At 38.1% G+C, this 13,716-nt stretch overlaps 1 protein-coding gene across 2 annotated transcripts in view; it reads left to right on the plus strand.

Moving 5' to 3' along the window:
* DOCK11 (dedicator of cytokinesis 11) overlaps nucleotides 1–13,716 on the plus strand; it is a 216,527-nt gene that overhangs the window by 43,172 nt on the left and 159,639 nt on the right. For both annotated transcript variants that reach the window (XM_075187236.1, XM_075187237.1), the window contains exons 4-7: nucleotides 3,753–3,835; nucleotides 4,550–4,619; nucleotides 5,341–5,436; nucleotides 10,817–10,951. In XM_075187236.1, the coding sequence (XP_075043337.1) occupies nucleotides 3,753–3,835; nucleotides 4,550–4,619; nucleotides 5,341–5,436; nucleotides 10,817–10,951 (384 nt within the window). The remainder of the gene's footprint in view (nucleotides 1–3,752; nucleotides 3,836–4,549; nucleotides 4,620–5,340; nucleotides 5,437–10,816; nucleotides 10,952–13,716) is intronic.

The raw sequence follows: 13,716 nt of genomic DNA on the forward strand, positions 1-13,716 counted from the left end.
AAAGGATGAATTTGATTTTGTATGTATAGAAAAACCCCAAATTTCCTGTTTTTCATTATTTACCCAAGATACATAAATATTTGATTAATGCACCTATAGGGCCGATTATTTCTGGTATTAATTATTTAATTTCCAGTTTGTCTTAAACTTTGAAATGTGCTATTTATTTAATTTATTCCCTTCACTTGTTTGTCATCCGACTTATTTTCCTGTGGCAAGTTTTAGAATTTTTTGGAAGCAGGCTCGCCCCTTATGAGCCCTCTACCATGTCCTAGAGAAGTGGTGCGCCCCTTAGATTACCACCTCCCAAAGATGTTTTCGCTTTCTCCTTGAGTTCCGGATCCCTGGGGGAAACTTCTGTGAAACTCAAGGATAAAGAGCACCCCTGGCCTTGCGGTAAAGTGAGGCCTGAAGACCCTTGCCCCCTAACGGACCTTATGGTTTTTGGGGTCAGGGATTCAAGGGAAATTTTTTTATGTCTGGAGAAGACCTACTGAGCCCTAGAGCACTTTGGGTACTTGTCACGCAAAGTATTTAGCTGTGGTTCTCAATGGCGAGATGATCGAATCATATGCATTTGGAGCATAATAATCAGAAAAAAATTGCTGGATTTGTAGTTTTACCACAAAGTAGTACATTTAGATACACATCTTATAATATGTACAACTTTAAATATAGCAGACAGTTCCAGAATCCAGAGCACAGGCATGACAGTCATCATCATGAGCACCTCCTAAAGGGCAGACTCATCACAAAGGGTTAAATCATAAGCAAATGTTTTGATTGGATTGCAATCCTGCCTTCTGGGCTGAGCTGTCAGTCTGCACCATTATTATCAGTCTCCGGCCAGCTTCCTGTGTAACTCACAGCTCTCCTGCCGTGTGGACTGTGAGAGAGAAAAGCTCTCTGAACAAAATGCTCACATCCGGGGAAGTCGCTATGTGGGGAAGCAAAAAATATCATCATAGGTCATTAAAACAGGTCCACTTTAAGGAATACCTTAAACTATTTAATTTCAGAGGATCAGTGATGCCTGTGTTGTACAGGTTATAAACTGTAAAAGCATCAAATAAGTGTTGTCATTGAATAGTGCATTGGTGGGACTATCTAGACCTCTTGTTAACGTCACTTAACCAAAACAAGTTGAACTTTGTGCCTATATAGAAATGCACATCTAACAGAATCATTTTAACAGTAGCTTCCCATAACTACTGTGTTGTTGTAAACATCTAGTTGCTACACGTTGTCCTAGGACCTCTGATGTCGAACTTGCTTGCACATGGTTAGGAGTTTGTTAAATTGCAATAATCTTAGCTTCTGTCATTATTCTGATTAGCTACAGCTTGTTATACCATTGTCCACTTCATCTCCTGCTTGTCTGCAGACCTTGGGTCACCAGTTTCGAACAATTAAAACAGTAGGTGCTCTCCGCTGCCGTTTAAGATTATTTTAACCCGGGTGGTAATGAAGTATGTATTCCCCTACACATGAACCAGTTCCAATATTTCAAAGATCAGTTGAACGCTCAAGATTCGTTGTAGAAACTTTTTGTATGTGCTCAAAACACAAGTTGCTATTGTGTACAGATCAACAAACTCTACTAAACAGTAAGATTTGTAGACAAATAGCGAACATTAAAAAACACAGAGCACTAAAATCATACTTGCCAACCTTTGGTAAGTTACTTTCGGGAGATCCCAGGCAGGGGGGCGTGGTTGGAGGGGCGGTACACGGTATTTCGCATTATTTTGGCTCAGCACGGATGGCGGGGCCAAAATGATGCGATTCACCGCAAATCACGTCATTTTGAGGAGCAAGATGCCATATGCGGGATATTTGCCTGCCCGAATTTCGTGAGTCTCCCGGACATTCCGGGAGAGTTGGCAAGTATGACTAAAATGGTCAAGGATTTACAGGGTGGGTGTTATAAATCATTTAGCTAAAATTCCTGTAGGAGGTAACAGAGGTGATTACACACAGATACACAAATCAGTCAGTCCCAAAAAGACAGGCGATAAAAGGAAAGAGAGGAGTGGGATTAGATATGAAAGAGACAGTACCTGCAACGTCTGCTGATATGATCACTCACAATACCAACCTGGCTACTGCTCTGAATTTAAATGTGACATTCAGACAGGTGATTCAATATGAAACAAGAACTGCATTAATATAATGGAGGGGATATTAGATATAGGCTGGTGCTGTGCTGTTTGTGGTCTCTCCTGCTCCTAACTGATTGGACAAGCAGACATCACACTTACTCAGTCATGCGGTGATCAGCATCCTGCTTCACTTGTCACTGCTGTGTACTCTGACTAATGACTTCCTCAGAATCTCACTATTTTATTATGGAATACCGCAATAAATTACAAACTCATGTGGGACATCTATAAACCCCCCATGAGCGTGGGGTTGACAAAATGCATAATAACACACTGTGAACTCTTAAGTTGCAATGACCTAATACAAGATATCATCATCGTCATATATTTATATAGCGCCACTAATTCCGCAGCGCTGTACAGCGAACTCACTCACATCAGTCCCTGCCCCATTGGGGCTTACAGTCTAAATTCCCTAACATACACACACACACAGACAGAGACAGGCACACAGACTAGGGTCAATTTGTTAGCAGCCAATTAACCTACCAGTATGTTTTTGGAGTGTGGGAGGAAACTGGAGCACCCGGAGGAAACCCACGCGAACACGGGGAGAACATACAAACTCCTTACAGATAAGGCCGTGGTCGGGAATTGAACTCATGACCCCAGTGCTGTAAGGCAGATGTGCTAACCACTGAGCCACCATGCTGCCTAATACAAGATAGGTCACAATACTGCATGTAACAGTTTAATCTAATACACTTCAATATGTCTTTGTGAAAAATATCAGTAACGTCTGATTATAAAATTAGTTTTTCATTATAGTCATGTGACCTTTTCAGCTCTTGGACTGGTGAAAAATAAGATCACGAATGTGTAACATTTCTACATAACCTGAATTTCACTAAATCAGTTCTCTCTTTTGTGCTTTGGAGTTAACCAATGTTAACGTTTATTAAAAATATAAATCTGTCACTGGCTTCTTTTCATCTGTGTTATTTGTTGAAGCTTTGTGTGTTATCTTCTGTATTTTACCTTAGTTAGATCAGATCATGTGCTATGTGCTGTCAAACTTATCAAAAATAAAATTGTTTAAACATTTGTTTTTTTTTAATGTATTATGCATATGTCAGTGTGCAGAGTTTATATGTACCGCATGAAGAAGGCTATGGGCCGTTCGGATAATTGGGGAGACGTAATGCTTAATGAACAACACGTTACAGAGCATTTTGCATGTAGTATGATTGCTTTGAAAGCACCATGGTTACAACAGCAACATTACCAGTTCGCTGGTCACCCAACAATAACTTCCATAGTTCTTGGTTAGTATTCCAGCGGATCCTAAACTATCTCATTTCAAGGCACCCTTAGGGTCTGCACAATTTTTTTCAAGGCACCCCTAAGCCAAAATAATTACCAAGTAGTCCCCCGCCCTTGCTTACCACTGGCCCTGGCTGTGGCTCCCCTGTAAGATAGCAGCAGGACACAGTTTGGGAACCGCTGGTTAGTACAGTTCAGTTACAGGAATGGTATAGATTTTCTTCACTGGTGTTTTTGAGGCTTTCTGTAAATATTCAGATAATATCATATGATGCTCCAGGAAACAACATTGCATTCATAATACACTATATATTTCTATGTTTTTAGTGCATAAAATACTACATCTCAGACTGGAAAGTGGTGAACTACAAATATGAGGAGTATTCGGGGGATTTTCGAGCTTTGCCTTGGTAAGCCCTTTGTAGTTAACAAAAGTATTTGCACTTAAAATAAATTTCAAACTTAACATTACCTGTACTAATCGGGAAAACTCTTTTTGACAATTGTCTTTTCAAACTAAGCTCTGGCATACTGACGTGCTTGGAGCCCATTGCACTCTCTGAGTCTGATTCATTAAGGAAAGTAAAGCAAAAAAATGAGTAACTTTGCACCTTGGCAAAACCATGTTGCATTGGAGGGGGAGGCAAGTTTTAAATGTGATGGCAGATTTGTAATTAGGGTAGAGCATGTCCTAGAGCAACTTTTAATGTCAGTGTACAAATAAAGCTATCAAGTATTTGTGTGCTACACGAAAAAAACTACAGTATTTAAGTTATGTGCAAAATAAAAAAAATAATTTACACCCCTTGCATTGTTACATGGTTTTGTCCAGGAGAAAACTTTCAATTTTTTTGCTTTAATTTGCTTAATGAATCAGGCCCTCTGTGTTTGATGAAAGAGGAGTCACAGAAACCATAATGGTCAGAATTTGGTGTATTCATTGTTGTTCCTGACAAAATGGCAAAACACCTATACATAAAAGACATGCTTTATTTGAAAATCCTCAGCAGCTGGGAAGAAATATTATGGACATTTTCTATAACTGTGTAGGTTATGGTTGTATCCTTGTTTGTTGTGATTTCAAATATCGATAAATATACATTTACACATTTTCATATTTCTAGTAAATCATTTCGGCCAGAGAAAACACCCAACCATATGTTTGAGATAGATGAAGACTTCGACAAAGATGAGGTAAGACGTTGCTAAAATTCAGTATTCTACTGTGAAATGTAGTCATTATTTTCTGCAATGGAAAACTTAAATTACAAGTAAAGGCAGTGATAGAATGAGCTATATTGTACTATTGTCAGAAAATCTGCACTTGGCTTGGCTGCTTTATACCAGTGTTCTCCATACTCCCAGATTACCCACAATACAATGTTTTTTCACTGAGCGACTCTATAAAATAGCATCATTTTTACTATGACTGATATACTAGTGTGCAAACAGTAATTTATTCTGGTACTTTATGCCACCCATTAATTTATTTAAAAAAAAACATAGCCTCTAATTATACACATAATAAATATATATAATATATAGATACTTATTCATTGTATTTCCATGTGTAGTGTATCCTGTCATTTAGTTATTTGTACATCTATTGCCTTTCCCGTTTGGCCTGTGTAGATCTTTCTGGTTCAAGCAAGTGGACCTGACCTAAACTGACGACTCTCCTTGAGATGCACTGGTCTATAAGCTTCATTACATGATTAATATTAACAGCGTAATAAAATTGATATGTAGTCACGTAGGACAACAAGCATCATTTCAAGCTCAAGAGCACACATTTTCCAAGTGTGAACAGACACAGGTCATGTCATTGATAATTTAGGCGGTAATTAAGGCCTTTCTCTGCAGCTTTTAGAATATAGTATTGTTAATTATGTTGCTCCTTTTCTTCTGCCTGCAGGATTCCTCATCAATTTGTTCTCACAAGGGAGGAGTTATTAAACAAGGCTGGCTATATAAAGCCAATTTTGGTACCACAATTCCTGTCACCATGAAGGTAAGGAGTATGTTATTGTAGATATAATATTTGTCATATGTCACAACTCTCAGAGGCCCATGCCAATCCAAAAGCCACAACCCCAAACCAGAAATCGGGACTGTCTTGTGAAAAATAGGACTGCTGTGGGAGGGGGGGGGGGGGGTGAGTTTATGCAGTATACAGTCAAGTGTACATTGAGCAGCCTGTACCCATCAGGTTATACATTGAGCAGCCTGTAAAAGATTATAGTCCAGTGTTCATTAGAAGCTCTGTCAAGTACAAAGAGCTAATTGATTTATTATTTGATACACTTTTTGCATAATAAGTGTATTAAAGTATATAAAATGAGACACGAGCGACACAGAAGATGTAAATAGCGATCCTATGTGTAGAATCTGCAATGCAGAAGACTCACATCAGTGATTGGAACATATCCAGAGCTCTCTGTAAGACCGGCCCTGCACTTCTAACATACCATAATACAAAATGCTTTGCACACTGCCAAAATCATTAATTTCCCAGTTTTATTTAAGCTTAGCAATGTGTGCTCTAAATTACATAAAACTGTTACTTTGTGCTACTGTAAATCAAAGCTAGTAGCTATCCAGACAAGCCATCCAATAAATGAGAGTGCATTAGCAAGATTACTTATAGCCATAAATGTACAGTACATGCTCTAAACTTATGGCAATCTAACATTGCACTTTCTCCGTTTACATTCAAGCTTACAGCTGTCTTTCATCCATGAACGCAGATGTCTTATAGAGTGCTTAATGGCTAACTTCATATTTAGGAACAACTCCATAAAACATTATTTTTCTTGGTAATGATCCTCTTCTCTAACTGATGTGTCTACAGGCATAATTGTAGTAGGTAAATAATAATAAATAAACACTGCTTATTGAAAGAAAGATAACTCCGTTCAATAGCTGCTGCGGCTTGTCCAGTATGGGTTATGTTTTGACAACTGTCAGGAACGCCCAGCCTGTCTCAGATACAGCAATCTGTAACAGCTGGCCGTCACTGACGTCACCTTAGTCACCTACCAATGAATACACCTTTACCGCCACTACAAAGGAATTACTATGGTGTCCTTGTGTTCACTAAAACCACTTATTAATGTTTCACACTTAAATCACATACACATGTAGCATGAGCCTCACTTCGTAAATTCACAAAGAATCAGGGAGAATATGCTAGATTAAGTATATTTAATGCAAAAAAAATGTTTCCAAGGCTTAATTAGAAAACAGTTAATAGCAAGACATACAAAATAAGTTGCACAAATAAGTTTCAGAAATAAAATAGGAAATAAAACCTAACTTCTAACTTACTAGTTTAAGGCTAGGCATGAGAGGAGTACACTTTGAGATAGGTGGCACACTTCTGACCTAGGCACAGGTCTCCTCTTAGAAAATGCACACTTTTACTAGGTCAGGCAGCTGATTTAACATAATTCTCAGCTCCACCTTTAGTGGTTAGCTGTCAGTCAGGACAGATTGATTCCCAGAATGACACAGGGCTTTTAAAGTGAGTTATCTATCCCTGAGATATGTCAGTGATCTCAGAGGGCATGATTCTCACCTCTGCTCATTCTGCGCGGCTGGTCGAGTCCACATCCTCTGTATACACAAACTCCTCAGAGATGCTTATCTGTCCCTGGGCTTGTCTATTTACAAAAGACTCTGTCATTTGCACAGGTCACTTTGGTCATTCAGCAAAGCACACTTTGAAAGGTTACATACAATATGCACATTGTCATAAATGAATATTAAGGGAAAATAACAATAATACTTAATCGTCACAACAACCTTTCACTGACCATCTTCTCTAGGCTCTTATGCCTGGACAAGCAGCAGTTACTGGTGTCAGTGGGTGTGAATATCTTCTGATCCTTTGGTATCTTGGGCATGGGATCCTTGCTACTTGAGGGAAGATGGCATCATTGCCAAAAACAAATCTACCGGTACATATTGTTTATAGTGTTCTTCTTTTAAGTGCCACCAGTGACATTGCCAAGGCAACTGTATGTGGGTCTTGGTTTATGTGACTCTTTATACTAGATACAGTGTAAAGTTAGGAGCTAGCAACTAATATTCTTTACATAGGTTCCCATGAAAGTTTTGACCAGGTAAAAACACAGAAATATAGCCAAATACAAGATGAAGTGGCACACATCATGGCTTAAGGGAAAACTTTTTGCACAGCTTTAACTTTTATACTGGGTATCACTTAGAGAGGACAAGACAAAGGGCTAGATTTACTAAGCTGCGGGTTTGAAAAAGTTGCCTATAGCAACCAATCAGATTCTAGCTTTCATTTATTTAGTACCTTCTACAAAATGATAGCTAGAATCTGATTGGTTGCTATAGGCAACATCCCCACTTTTTCAAACCCGCAGCTTAGTAAATCTAGCCCAAAGGCTCCAAATGTTTGATAGTAAGAAAGGAATGCATTCACTTGTTTCCTGGCAAGTTATTTCCCAACAACCTCCAGCATTGTAGACAAAGTTCCAGTACCTACTTACTAATAATAGGTTGGGAAATGTTGGTGATTGCCTTGTGCTTTGCATTCTTATCTTTCATACTTGGAAATACATGAATGCTTTCTTTCCAAAGGACGGTTTTTAATCTATTATATGCATCATATGACTTTGTAAGCGTGTTTTGGCTAATTGTAAGTACATGCTGCCTTTTTCCTTTTACAAACATAACAATTGTAATATGGATGTACACCAATAGTCTTAATCTGATCCAGCCCATGTCTTCTTGATGAGATACTGTACATTCGCTCAGCAATAAATAGTTCCTATGTAAAAATGGCTTCTAGTTCCATTAAAACAGATGACAATTGTTAGGGTTAGAATCTGGCATGGAGAGAGTTAGTAAAGTACAGTATTTTACTCTAGAAACCTGTGCTAATGTATCACACACTAGTAACTAGTTTATATGGGTGGTCAGCTATTGTGCTGTTAAAGTTCTGATTGGCTACAGGTTGATTATGACCTCATCCACTTCAAAAGTGGTTACGCATAAATATGCCTCGAGGTAAAAATTAATACAATGGGCCTCATATAGCATTGGATGCAAGTCTTTTTGAATAGCGTAAAATACAAATTTCACTTCCGCACTCCTCTCCTACTTCTACTACGGCGCTTACACTTGTATATGTATTTAGAGTTAGTCAACTATATAATCCCCAATAATTTCAGGGAAATGTGCTTGAACACTGTACATCTTTAACTGTACTATAAAAGTACTTAAAGTTATTTAAAGCTTCAATGGGGAGCACAATTATGAACTCTGATGAGTAACGTCAGTCCATATTTTTATCATATATTGTAGAACGTAAAATGGTGCAAACAAGATTCTCATCTCTTAATCTATTATTTCTTTGGATTTATAGTAAGTTTTTAATTGTCCTTGTTATGTCTGTTAAACCATCAAGAATATCAAGTAAATAGAGCTCATTTGAGTTAGCCAATATTCACAAGGAGCCTAATGGGCCTTATCTTAGTATATATCTGGCTCTTTCTAAATAAAAGCTGATAATAATAATATTCTGTGAGTCTCTTGATATGCTCTGGAATAAATTAACTCTACTTTTCCCTTGTTTGTGGTTGTCTCAGTATTTCCAGCTAGGCATTTAGAGTTAATGCAATGAAAATCAATCTGATTTCTATTGCCTATGTATCTCTTTTTCTAATCCAACCTATTAATATGTTTTGTATCAACTCACATAAGAGATGCATGAAGTAGAATTTTGCGTGAATCTAATTTCTTGGCAGAACAGGCTGGTGCATAGGGGTGCAAAGTTCCAGGGTTATTACCTTTACGTTCCACTTTGAGTTCCACTTTTGCTCTGTCATTTTTTGGAATGACGTTCTTCACTATGTTTGTAAATTCCACATTTTGCAGAATTTATAGAGCTGGGATAGCGACCGTGTTAATTCATTGTGCTTATTGGCATGGTTGGGGTAGAAGTAAGGAGTTCTGTGCGGAACCCTTAAGGCTAAATTCCACTGGAGTATTGTGTAAAATTAAATCCCCAAATGTGGAATGAGGTCAATATTCTGTGGAATAGTTTTGAAAATTCCACACATCTCTAGCTCACATACTTTAATGTCGTTTTCATTGTAAAATACAGTTAACGAGTTTGTTACTAAGCAGTCTTATTAAAATGCAATGATAAGGCTGATTTTCCATCGCCACTTATCAGAGATAAGGGCTGCTAAAATGGTGCATGGGCTGCAGGAAACACGTCAAGAGCTAAACATGTACAGCGTCAATCAGAGAATGGACAGAGGTGATATGTTAAAAATATTCAAATATATAAAACTTTCACTAGGATTCAGGAAGGCAGTATTTTATAAAAATACAGGAGACAAGGGGCTCACTTTGATATTGGATGGAAGAAGATTGAAAAGTAACACAAGGAAGATTTATTTTATAGAATTGGTGATAGATCCATGGAACAGTCTCCCAGCAGTTGTGCTGGGGACTCATACAGTAAAAAAAATCAAGACTGCATGGGACAAACATATGGCTATTGTTAATGTAATATGAAATAGAACATAGAATAACAAAAGGAACCTTGCACACAAGTGCAGTCAAGATAGAGCTGTATGTTCTTCTCTTTTGTCAGATTCTATGTTTCTATGTCCCTAATACTACATGCAATACATAAAAACACTCATAACAGAGCTAGTACATGATTTCAGAATACCATCCGTACAGTACAATGAGAACTATCACAGAAGCAAACACATGATATTCATGGGCACCATCTTTTTGTCGAATTACACATCACTTTTTTTTTATATGCATAGCATATAAACAATATATACACAATTATGGTATATAAAATATGGTGTCCGAGAGGCTCCCGAATTTCATGAGCTCTCCTGGATTCCTGGGAAATTAAGACACCCTCCTGGATCCCTCCCATTCCCTTAGTGAAGTAGGCGTAGCGGAGATTTGATGACGAGATTCGTTACGGAACGCGGCACCTTGGCCTGCTCCCCCTGCTGCACGAATGCGTGAATCACAGCACTGCACAGCGGGGGAGGCTGCCATGATGATGCAGATCTCCTTGGACCTCCAGAAGGGGAGGTCCAAAAAGTATTCAAGTATGTCCAAGTACAACCTAATAATAAATATATGATTTATATGGAAGGGCTCTGCATCACACTGTGAAAGGAACTGTAGCTTTTTTGTCAAAGCATAATTAGGAAATATTTCTGAAGGGTGAGGGAGCATTGGATTCCAGGGACCTATAAGGTTACGTTCTAGTTTATGACTAGTGGTGAATTGATGAAAATGCAGTGTGGTTTCTAAGAGGCAAATTTCCCAGATTTACCTTTATTTATAAAAATAACTTCGCTCTGTTCTGTTAATAGGTGTTCAGAAGACGGTACTTCGCCCTCACTCAGCTGCCTGATGGTTCCTATATCCTAAACTCGTACAAAGATGAGAAAACTTCAAAGGACTTGAAAAACTGTATCTTCCTGGATTCCTGCATTGATGTCATTCAGGTACCGAATATCCAGAGTGGAGTCAATTCACGTTATGTGTCTTAGACTGAACTAGATAAAATGAGTTTGTCAGACAATGTGTCACACTGACTATAAGACTTGCATCAGCTCTGAGAAGCAGCATGTGACTAATACAGCTGAAGGTGTATAAACTGCTTTATGGTGTCTTGTGAACCAGTTTCTTGGAAGGGCATCAGGATTCTTTGTTTAACTACAGCTCTGCATTTGCACAGTTTACAAAACATCATCAGGACTTGTGTGTTTCAAGTGGAACTGAATCAATACAGGGGCGGTACAGTGTATCTCCCGGCTCCATGGCCAGGTTTGGGTAGGGGCGCGTTACTGACGCAGTAACCTCCTGGGCCCCCAGTTCTGATACTTGCGCCTTTGGTGGAATCGGTGATACAGACCCACACAGAGAGGCACATATGCCGGTCAGTAGTAGTATTACTTGTAAGTGCTGGTGCCCATACACAGAGATAATGATGATGGTTATCAGAACTAGCTAACCGGTTCTGATTGACCGCTGAATCTGATAAGTGCTTTCTTCTGTCATAGTGCCTATATAATGATTTTTAGATGTATCTTAGAATTAGTTTTTTTTGCTAATTTCATTTTGTAGACCAGAAGAAAGATTATGCTTCCTGTATTATAGAGGGTTTTTTATTTAAAAAAAAAAAAAACAGGACCCAAGTCATTAAGGAAAATAAGGCAAAAAAAGGAGTAAATGTTCTCCGAGACAAACCATGTTACAAAGCAAGGGGTACATATTAGTTTATTATTTTGCACATAAGTTGAATACTGACTGTTTATTCATGTAGCACAGAAATACTTGATAGCTTTATTTTTACACTGAAACTTAAAGTTGACCTAGGACATGCCCTACCAGAAATATAAATCAGCCCCCACATTTTAAATTAAGCCTCCCCCCCCCCTCCAATGCAACATGGTTTTGCCCAGGTGCAGAGTTACTCCTTTTTTATGCTGTGCTCTCCTTTATCCTCGCCTCACTTCCTTCTGTTGTGCACAGCTTATAGCAGGTTTATACTGCTGTGAATCTGTGCTAAGATAAAGGGAACACAGGAAGTCAGGTAAAGTCCAGAGCTAGAGCCCAAAAGATGGATAATCCAATAGTATGGTGGTAATATTTGCCTCACCATATTATTCTTGTTGGCTAGACATAGAACAAAAAAAAAGATACAGTTTCTCATAGCTTAACCTATGCCATACTTTCCCGCGAGAATCCCGAATTTGTAGGCGTTCTCTCAGACTCCCGAGAGAGCAATGTTACCTCTCGCTCTAACCCACCTCCTTTGTGAAATGGGTGGGGGCGGGGCCTAATGACACAATTTACAGTGAATTACATCATCATAGCCCCACCCCCGGCTGTATCATCCCGCAAATGACAGCATTCCAGTAGTGGGGGCGGTATCTAATGACGTATTCCGCACAACCATGCCCCTGCCCTCGGTACCAGGACCTTCCCCCTGGGATCTCCAGGAGGGGAGATCCTAACAGTTGGCAAGTATGAGCTATGCAAAATACAATTAAAGGAAAATAACATTTTAGTTCTCTTAACTTGAAGTTATAATGGCCAAACATCTAAAATAAAATTGTGACTATTGATATTAGTGTTCTAACATATTTGCAAATCGTTATATTAATATGAATAGTAATAGCAGTTTTCCACTCCACTAGATTTAAAATAATTAATTTAAATAATGCGTAAATAAATACTTTGAGAATAATGGGTCAAGACAAGATGTATCAGGAAATCATGCAAGTGTAATTTGAGAGTTATTTATTTTTTAGGCCATAGTCTATTTCTGGTTGTTTTTTAAATTTGATTTCCTGGACAGTATTTCTCTTTAATAGGAAATATTGCATATAAATAGACCAGCGCAAGCATTCCAATGGCAAAGTTTCCAGCTTTGGTTACCAGAGACAATCTCAAGCTTTAAAGATTTGACCCAGGAAAAATGTCAGTGTCAGCAATAAACTCTATAGAACAAGTTATATTTATGTTTTCTATGTGCAGTTTCTATTGTATATCCCGTTCTCTTGGAATGTTAAGCTCATATTTCTTGCTATTGTTTTTATTTTTAATTAATAAACTAATCAAAATATATCCAACTACCATTAACATTTCACAATGCTATTTGTGGTGCACCAATGTACATCTAGAGTAGCCAGCACGTAATTTTCTTATATAAACCTGCATAGAAGTATTACATCACTGGAAATGATTTTACAATTCTGGCAACTGTTAGCTTGATAAAATATAATTAACAGCACTTGTCTGTTTCATCACAGTGTTCTGTCTAAACTATTCTTTCTAGTAGGGGGTCTATTAAGTTCCAGTAGGGGATTTGTAATTTAAGAACTTTTTTTTCCTTTTTTCCTTATTTTATTTGTACTTTACTGATTCATCAGGAGCTGTACGGTAGCTAAAGTAAAATGAAAAAATATTATGTACTTTCTTTTCATTATCAAACAATAGGTTTGAATGCTGCCTTCCTTGGATGTGGAAGAAGTATTGTTTTTTCGCAACAACAAGCTACATAAATATATACAATGTAGTGGTGGGGCAACATGCCTGCTTGCATAAAACATCCATGATCATTTTTAATTACTGGCATGTTACATTTATTGTATACTTATCTGATGTGGTATGAGAGCCATGAATGTCTGCAGTGATGGACAGTTACAGTAATAGCGGTCTCTAGGGAATTGTTGCATTATTCTGGGTATTTGTTCAGATTAAA

The sequence above is a fragment of the Mixophyes fleayi genome, chromosome 9, assembly GCF_038048845.1.
Source record: "Mixophyes fleayi isolate aMixFle1 chromosome 9, aMixFle1.hap1, whole genome shotgun sequence".
NCBI classification, from domain to species: Eukaryota; Metazoa; Chordata; class Amphibia; order Anura; family Limnodynastidae; genus Mixophyes; species Mixophyes fleayi.